The 9,570-nt window shown below is 40.0% G+C and overlaps 1 protein-coding gene across 1 annotated transcript; it reads right to left on the bottom strand.

The window, feature by feature from the left end:
- Positions 1 to 1,750: 1,750 nt before the first annotated feature.
- On the bottom strand, positions 1,751 to 9,153 carry LOC143858092 (sugar transport protein 5-like). The gene is made up of 4 exons (XM_077368695.1): positions 8,969 to 9,153; positions 7,120 to 7,439; positions 5,209 to 5,841; positions 1,751 to 2,456 (listed from the first exon to the last, which is right to left on the bottom strand). The coding sequence occupies exons 1-4, from the start codon at positions 9,114 to 9,116 to the stop codon at positions 2,040 to 2,042; spliced, it is 1,518 nt and encodes a 505-aa protein (XP_077224810.1). The 5' UTR covers positions 9,117 to 9,153; the 3' UTR covers positions 1,751 to 2,039.
- Between the last annotated feature and the right edge of the window lie 417 nt (positions 9,154 to 9,570).

The raw sequence follows: 9,570 nt of genomic DNA, 5'->3' as shown, positions 1-9,570 counted from the left end.
AATGGTAGTTGGTGATGTACATGACACTAAACATATGGTGGTTGTCAATATCAACTTTATCAAATATTATAGGATGGTGGCTCCCACAACGCACTATGCCGTATCAGTTGATTCAGTTCAGTTGTCTCTATAATGAGGAGCGCCCACTCTGGCATAGTGGGTCCACCTTAGGTTGATCTGAAACGTCAATTTCAAATTCAATGGTTTGAATTACCTTTGGCCCAAAATACAACCAACCAAGCACAACTAGTGTTCCTTGTTTTGTTGGGAAGTGATATGTCCTTCCTTATTTTTACTTGGCCCAAAATACACAAACCATGTAATGCTGGTGGATTTATGACTACTCTTTTTATAGCAGGGGGCATGCCAGAAGAAAAAGTGTAAGTGCGACCCTATCTAGATGGCCTAAACCAATAATTTGTGGGTCCCACTGTCATCTGAGCCGTCCATTTTACACAAAATGTATTGAACAGTTGGGATCATCCTGTGGAGGTGATTTTAGGGGGCCAACCTATGGAAGTGATTTATTTGCCCCTATTTTTGCTTGGTACATCCAACTCAACACAACTCAACTAAGCCTTTCTCCCAAACTAGTTGGGGCTGGCTTTACTTGGTACATCCCCTTTTAGTTTATTCATGACTAATCTTTTATACTAGAGGGGGCTGTCTTATGTAAAAATAAGGGGTTAATATATCATTTCCCGGGATAAATGATTTAGATTTGCCAGATAAATGGAACCACTGTATTTTTTTGGTGTCCATCTTAAGAAAATTATTCAAATTATCTTCGGAGAAGAAGAGTTTTTATATGGTGTAAGCCCGTATAGTCCAATATTTTTCAAAAATTACAGTACGGTTTACACCATAGGGTGATTCAAACCGTCCATTTGATGGGCCACAGCATAAATAGGCATGCAGTTCCTCTACAAATTAGAGGATTAGAATCATCTTATGGGCATAATTTTTTGGGAACAACCTGTTTAGGTAGTGGCCCATCAAATGGACGGTTTGGATCATCCAACGGTGTAAGTCCTACAGTACCTTATCGGAGTATATGATGATCTTACACCATTATAAATGTATGGTCTTACACTAGCTGTCAGCTGAGAGTCGCCCTCACGTTGAGCTTGAGCTGTGTCATCAAGATAGACTACTTGGAATGGTTCTCTTTTGATAGAGTCAAGCCGAGAAAGAACGACATACAATCGGTGGTTTCAGAAGGTAGGATTTCTAGGGGATGTTTTGTCTTCAAGAAGAAGTATGGTGTACGCCCGTATGGGTTAGTATTTTTTCAAAAAGTGCTTCTCACACCATAGGATGATCCAAACCATCCATTTGATGGACCACACCCCAAAGAAAAAGTCAGGTTGGGTTGAGTCTGGGTCGGGTCAGGTTCGGGTTCGGGTTGGGTTTTCTCAACCCGGGTTGAGTTCGGGTTGAGGGCTTGGGCAATCCGACCCGAGTGAAAACCGACATTTTTAATAATTTTTTATTTTTCTAAGCTTAAAATCTCGAGTTAGGTAGGGTTGAACTCGGGTCGGGTTGGGTTTGAGTTGGAAAAAAGGGTCCCTTGGGTCAGGTCGGGTCGAACGTCTTCGGGTTGGAAGTCGGGTAGGGTTCGGGTTGACCTCAACCTGACCCTACCCAACCTGAGTTGCACCCCTAGCACATATTAAGAAAGTACAAACCAGAACCCAAATCTATCTCTCTCTCTCTCTGAATATCGAGAGAAAAAATTCTAAGAAATATAGCGCCATAGTAAGGAAATAGAATTAATGGCTTGTGATTGATGCCGCGTGTAGTTTAAGACACTACGGAAAAATCTCAGAAAAATAAGGGGAAATTCCCTAGAATAAAGTGGCATGATGTCACCAATCTTGACTTCTTGTGACACGCGAGTGACCATATTCTTCTGTCTGTGCCTTTCAAATTTCCAAAATGAAGTGCTAAGAACACTCCACGGTGCGCACAGCTTAAGAGATGTGCGCACCATGCACACGTTAGGACCCTGAGTACCTTTGTTTGGTCATGCTGTTTGGTTACTCCTTAACAAACCTTTTCCAGTACCAATGTTGCTCCCATATTGTGTTCATGGAATCCAAATGGATTCCTTTGGTTTCCGGCAGAAAAGCTGCGATAAACACAGTCATGATGAAGATCCATGCCCCGTAGAACATGAAGGTCCCGTACTTGAGGTGGCAAAGCATGCTCAAAAACCCTTGAGCTAGAACAAATGTTGTGAAGAAGTTCATCGCGATTGTTATACTCATGCCCGCAGCTCGGATTTCCATCGGGTATATTTCGCTCGGAATTATCCATGAAAGTGGGCCCCATGACCAACCGAAACCGGCTGCGTAGAGGCACATTGACACCAGAACAATAAGGGAGTAGGTCTTGTCCAAGGGTATTTCACCGGAATCGCCCAGTTGAGATCCGAGGATGTAAGTCTCGACCACCTTCATCGTAAAAAACGATCAGAAAAAAAAAATGTAGGACTTAAAATTAAACTCAATTTTGAGTCTAATGATTAGTTTTGGTCTCGAAATCAATTCTCAAAATCTAAGGTTGTTAAATTTAAAGAATAGAAAATTTCTATTATTTTTGGATGCATTACAATCAAGCCCAATGAGTGTTTATATAGAGAACACTCAAGAAGATAAACATAGAAAGAGATATGACATGATTTGGGAGATAATCATAATCTAATCTTGTTACTTAATCTACCCTTCTTCCTTATCTACCACCTAATCAAATCAATCTAAAATCCAACCCAATCAATCTAAAATCCACCCCAATCAATCTACGATTTGATTTGATTTTCTAATATGCCCCCTCAAACGTATATGGATTGGAAATCGATATACGTTTTATTGCAAAAGATATCCCCAAAAAGAAATGTAAAAATTTTTGATGCACACAATAGATATCCTCAAAAAGAATTGTAAACTTTTTTTATGCACACTGTTACGATTGATGTCCGCCTGTTATTGATATTGCTGAAGATGAATTGGCGCATGTTGTTGAAGAATGTGATGCATCAAAGATGAGGCGCACAGAACTTCAAAGAACTGAATTGGACTCAAGCCGGAATGGGCGATCTTTAGGCCGGTTTTGAATACTGAACCTTCTGGAAATGGGTCATAATGGACCAAAGCCTCGATAGGCAAAAGGATGCATCGATGGGCAAGAATAGGCAAGACATCATGGGTCGGCAAGTAACGATACTCATGAAAATTAACTTTCTCAGGCACGAACCTCAAGGAATCAAGGCCCTTCAATTGAGTCGAGCGACTATTTCAGGCACGCACCTCGAAGAAAGGCACCTAAGGCACCTCAACTGAAATAGAAAATCAAATATTGAAATAGAAGTTCAAAGATAAAGAGAATGAAAATGAAGAGAAGATAAAGAGAAATGACAACTAGCGGCTTTTGATAGCAAATAGCAATTGTAGAACAAAAATGGCATTGACAATTGTTCCAATGGAAGGAAAATGATGAGGCGGATATCAAATATTGGGGGTGATTTCACTTTGAACAAGAGGAAGGGGTGTGAAAATTTCACATTGGGGATACACCCTTATTTTTTGCATAAGATGAGTTGGGCAGGATCAAAAGATAAACCTTCTTCAACTTTGGATCTTCTTGTTGTTTCTGCGTGAGTGGAGGAAGCAAAAATAAAATGGCAGGGAATAAGGAAAGAGGGATGCGTTGAATGAAGGCAAGACGAGGAAAAAAAAGAGAGCAAGATCTAGGCTAAGGGGATCAATGTTGGTCCGGACGGACGGTCAATCGACCGTCCGCCGGAGAACGGAAGCACTTGTGGAGAGGTCAAGCCAAGGTCTTTGGCTCTGATACCATGTTAAATTTAGAGAATAGAAAATTTCTATTATTCCTGGATGCATTACAATCAAGCCCAATGAATGTTTATATAGAGAACACTCAAGAAGATAAACATAGAAAGAGATATGACATGATTTGGGAGATAATCCTAATCTAATCTTGTTACTTAATCTAGCCTTCTTCCTTAATCTACCACCTAATCAAATCAATCTAAAATCCAACCCAATCAATCTAAAATCCACCCCAATAATCTACGATATGATTTTATTTTCTAATAAAGGTGCTGATTGTTTTTAGATTTGAGAATTGATTTGAGTCCAAAATGATTATTGGACCCAAAATTAAGTATAATTTTGAGTCCAATAACTTGCTTTGGTCTTCAAATTGATTCTCAAAATCTATAATGAACAGGGCCTAACTATATCATTTCTAGGGCCCTGTTTGATGTGGATTTTGAGAACTGATTGTGAGTCCAAAGCAAATCGGACCTAAACCGAACACGGCCCACATAATTAGGTGATTTAGAGCATTCATTTGTTGTTCCCTGCCATAGATTGGCCGTACTGTAAAATTCTTCTGCCTATGATGCTTTTAACCCCTGATCTGTAGAGGTTTCTATACAGTGCCACTCATTTTTAACGTCCACAAATCAGAGGGTTAGGATCGTCCTATCAAGAAAATTTTGGGCCACACCTGTTCTACATCGAGTCCACGAAAAGAATGATTCCAATTATGTGGGCCCCACTATAATTTGGGATTTGCTAGCGTCCATCGCAAAAGGCATTTCGCGGATGGTCTGTTGCATGTCAGACCAACCACTTCGTGGGTGAAAGGAGTGAAAGGCAAAAGCTGCTGAAAGAGTGAGCATTTGTGGCTGGTCTGACATGCAACAGGCCATCCGCGAAATGCCTTTTGCGATGGATGCTAGCAAATTCCCTATAATTTTTACCTTCCACCATATAAAATTTAGAGCGACAGAGAGAGAGTCTAACATCTTATGCTTCTGGATTTATTGGTTGTTTCACATGGTATAGAGTGGCAGAGTGATTGTCTTATGGCAAGTCTTGGTTCAAAGCCCAACAACTCCTTGATATTAAAAGTCCACATGAATAGTGAACCCAAAAAAGATGGGCCACACATGAAAGGGAGTGTTGGAAGTATAAATGATTAGCTCTTACAGCTAAAGGGCCGGTTCCTATAAGTTTGTGACAGCTGATTTTGAGCCCCAAACCGATCATTGCACACCAACTCTAATTTTGAGTGCAATGATCGGTTTGGGGCTCACAATCTGTTATCACAATCCTAAACAATCAGGGCCTTAAGCTTTTGGAGTAATTGGCTGTTTTAGAGAGAGAGAGAGATGCTTACTTGGCAGAAGAGCATTTGGATCCCACCCTGTATAAACAAGATCCTCCTTCCAATGCGATCGACGAGTGAAGTAGATACAAGGACAGATAGGAGATTGACTAGGCCCAATATAACAGCACCCAATAGTGCCGCATTAGCTTGGGACCCCACCGTTTGAAACAAAATGGGCGCGTAAAAAGCCACAATATTAACCCCAGTTAGCTGTTGAAAGACCGGAATTGCTATAGCCATCACAAATTGGGGCCGATACCGTCTTCTTAATATAGCTTTAAAAGGATTTTCTGCAAAATTTCTCACCATTGTGTCCTCATGGAGCAGATTATCCAGCTCAGCTTCAACATCAGCACAGGGCCCACGGATCCTGCGGAGGGTGAGCCGGGCCTGTTGTATTTTGCCACGTTGGATGAGACTACTTGGGGTGTCGGGGATAAAGAGCGTGCCAAGTGTCATGACTAAGGATGGTACTATGCCAAAGCCGAGAGAGAGGCGCCACCCGTTCGTGGGGAGCCGAGCCGCGCCGAAGTTTATGAGGTTGGATGTGACCACGCCCAAGCCGATGAAGAGCTGGAAGCCAGTTAAGAAGGCGCCGCGGTATTTGGCTGGGGATACTTCGGAGAGGTAGAGAGGAATGGACTGGAATACATGGTAAAATTTGGATGAGGAAAATGATATGAAAACACACTTGTGTGGTGGTTGTTCGAAAGGGCCTATTAATATTAGATAAACTATATGATGAAGGGCCTAATGAACACGTACTCATCATCCCATCCTTGATATTTGATCCAACAGCACTCACTTTTTGATATTCGAGGAGCCGCTGTTGGATCAAATATCAAGGGTGGTACCTTTATGGTTCCACCTCTATTGCCATGTGTAACTGGAGTTTTTCTATGGTGTCCCTGTACAGTCTAGTATTTTTCAAAAGGGAAAATTACATTTATGCCCCCTCTAGTTTCTGACACATCCACTTCCACCCCTATAGTTTAAAACGTGACAACTACACCCTCTGTAGTTTCAATTTCAATTTGTATAAGGTAGGCCCCCTTCAGTTGACGGTTCGTCCATAGATTGAAGGGTTAGGATGATCCGATGGAGCTGATTTTTAGGGCACACCCTATCTATGGTCAGGGCCCATCAAATGAACGCTTTGGATCATTTAAACAATGTGGGCCCACTGTGTTTTTTTGTAGTGTTTGGATTCTGGTATGGGCCCACATTGTTTGGATGATCCAAAGAGTTCATTTGATGGGCCCTGACATAGATAGGGTGTGCCCAAAAAAATCAGCTCCATCGGATCATCCTAACCCTTCAATCTATGGACGAACCGTCAACTGAAGGGGGCCTACCGTATAGTAGTTGTCACGTTTTAAACTATAGGGGTAGAAGTGGATGTGTCAGAAACTAGAGGGGGTGTAAATGTAATTTTCCCTTTTCAAAAAGTATTGTATGGGGCCACCATAGGATGACAAAATCATCCATTTGATGGGCCACAATGTAAATAGATTGTGCCCCAAAGATCATTTCCATAGGATGATCCCAACCCTTTGATCTATAGAGGTTTCGTGCTAGGAGTTTTCATGTGGTGTATGCATGTATAGTCCAGTATTTGACAAAATGGATTGTACGGCCCACACCATAGGATGATCCAAACCGTCCATTTTTTGGGCCACAACATAATTAGTTTGTGCCCAATAAATCATTTCCACAGGATGATCCTAGCCCTCCAATCTACAGAGGTTTCATGCTAGGAGTTTTTTATGTGATATAAGCCCGAATAGTCCAGTATTTTTTAAAATGGATTGTACGGCACACACCCAACCGTCCATTTGATGGGCGACAATGTAAATAGGTTGTGCCCTAAAAATCATTTTCTATGACTATGAGCAGATCGAGTCCGTTCTGATCACCAACCTGATTTGTCAAGCCGACGCCTAATCCGAGCAAAATGCGGCCTAATATGAGCATCACCACAGTGATGGCGGCCGCATTAAAGATGGAACCTATCAAGAAGGCGAGGCCACCGATCAAAATTGTATTTTGTCGCCCCACGGATTTTGTTACATGACCGGCCATGAGGGATGAGGCAAAGCCCGCTATGTACAAGGAAGAAGTGAATGCAGTTAGAATCTGGCTGTCATAGATGCAGTACTGGTTTTGTTTCGTGTCTCTCATTTTGCTCAGCACCGCCGGGAAGAATTTTTCGAGAAATGGTATCATCATTGGTAATCCACCTGGATAAGTAAGTTAATTAACACAACCATCCATATAATCTAAGATAATTTATAATCCACAAACCTCATGACCATAGTTAGTAAAACATATATGGCAATAAAACGGGATAGTAAAAGTTTGAGTTTAATAGTTCAAAGTATAAAAAACCTGAAACACAAAAAAAATGCATTTTAAATTTTTTAATTTACAAAACATAGTCGGAGTAAAGTTGGCCGAAAAAACGTGTTTAATATGTTTGAAAAATATTTTCCTCAGAAAACGGAGTTTTGTTACCGTAAAAGTTTTAAACGGCAAAACATTAAAACGAGTTTTAAACGGAAAAAAAAATGCCGTTTTTGCTAACTATGCTCACAAGTCACAGCTTAATAATTAGATAAAATATTCCGGTTACGGCGCGGAGGAATGCTTCGATGATACGTATCTCATGTGCCAAATTTGTGTCACATACTCACATGTAGTATGGCGGAGCAATGCCCAAGTGATTGACACCGTGTTAACTTGACCATAGTTAACAAAACTCCGTTTTAAAGGGTGTTTTTCTTCAAAAAAAAAAACATTTTGTAGGTTCGCCGTTTCGTACTTCGTTTAAAACCTTTTACAGTAAAAAAAAGAGCAATGATAGATACAAGGGAGCCCTTGCATAAAGAGCCGCAGAAGGCCAGGCTCGTCATTAGATCCAAGTCATTTTCAGTTACAATATAAAATTGGTTGAAAAAGTAAAATCAGTTACATTTGTTGACATGGATCCAATCAAGAGCTCTTTTTTGGCTCTTTATACAAGGGCACCCTTGTATCTATCATTCCTCATAAAAAGAAACATTTTTTAACGCTCCATTTCTTTCGACGTAAAAATAGCCGTAAAATTTGTTTTATGTTCATTTTTATAACATAAAAGAAATTTTACGTCCATTTTTACAACGAAAGAAGAGTCTAAGGATTTTTTAACCAACTTTTCAATTTTACCCTGCTAAATTTTGTAAATGAAAATTTTGAAACATGCTAAACTTGTTTTTTTTTTTTCCTGTTTTATTAATTTAATTAATTTATTTGACAGTTTTTTTGGCCAATAGAGAAAGAGTTCGGATTCCATCACAATTAACAGAATTTCAATTAGATGACCAAACCCATCCTTATGATGGGCCCTACCTTAGACGGCACATGAATCAAATCATCCCAGCCATCCAATTAGTAAGAATTTTCTAATTGATCGAATATGGACCATTGGTCGTTATTGTCTTAAACCTCCTGCGTGGATCTCACCAATCAGATATAGTGTGACACTGTGACTTCAATCCCATATATGGCACATCCAAGATAGGGCCCACCATATCGACGGCCTGGATCATCCAAGCATTCAGCCACATTTTACTGTTGTAAAATGGTAATTAAACTACATGCACTAATCATGATTACTCCAAAATTACCTCATTAGAGAACACCCACCACTAATAAAAAAAATCAAAACTTCAACCAAAATCCAAAACTAATGGCGATAAATCTACCTAAAAAAGAAAAAAAAGAAACCAACCTGAAATTCCAATGTCATACCCAAAAATCAACCCTCCAGATGCGGCCACGATGCAACTAATGATCACCAATGCCGTTAATCTTTCGTTAATCCCACTCTCATCAGCCATTATCGAAAACCCACCTTTTTCCGAGCTTCCTTCTCTCATTCTAAGATTTTCCAAGAAAAATAGATTCAAACAAGAGACTGTATCCGAATTTACTAGTAAAATGCCTTCGATGGAAAGTAACAGAAAGTAAGTAAGAATAGTTGCATTGTCTTCGGAATCGGAGCACAATAATTCCGTTGATCCAAGAAAATTAAAATAACAGTTGAAAAAAGTTTGAAACGGCTTAAAATAACTTCTTCTGTTTTTTCTTGCAACAAATCTACGAAAAAAGGGCATAAAACAAAGAAAAGTTACTTGGATATGTAATTCAAAGTCAATGGTTTTGATTACCTATGGTCCAAAAATACACCAACTTGGTGGAGTTTGCCAGTGCCATTGGTGTTCCTTGTTTTGTCGGGAAGTGCAGAAAATACACCAACATGCAGTACTACTGTATTTATGACTGCTCTTTTTATACGAGGAGGGGTTGTCAAAAGTAAAAGAATGGGATAAT

The sequence above is a fragment of the Tasmannia lanceolata genome, unplaced genomic scaffold (genome assembly GCF_043159265.1).
Source record: "Tasmannia lanceolata isolate RefF3 unplaced genomic scaffold, GAP_Taslan_0.1 ptg000025l, whole genome shotgun sequence".
Classification (NCBI taxonomy): domain Eukaryota; kingdom Viridiplantae; phylum Streptophyta; class Magnoliopsida; order Canellales; family Winteraceae; genus Tasmannia; species Tasmannia lanceolata.
This window is presented reverse-complemented; position numbering and strand designations above follow the sequence as displayed.

Coding starts and splice junctions, on each gene's coding strand:
- LOC143858092 (XM_077368695.1), bottom strand. CDS start 9,116: ATGAGAGAAGGAAGCTCGGAAAAAGGTGGGTTTTCGATAATGGCTGAT. Junction 7,440..8,968: donor GTATGACATTGGAATTTCAG/GTTGGTTTCTTT, acceptor TTACTTATCCAG/GTGGATTACCAATGATGATA. Junction 5,842..7,119: donor GCGTCGGCTTGACAAATCAG/GTTGGTGATCAG, acceptor CATGTATTCCAG/TCCATTCCTCTCTACCTCTC.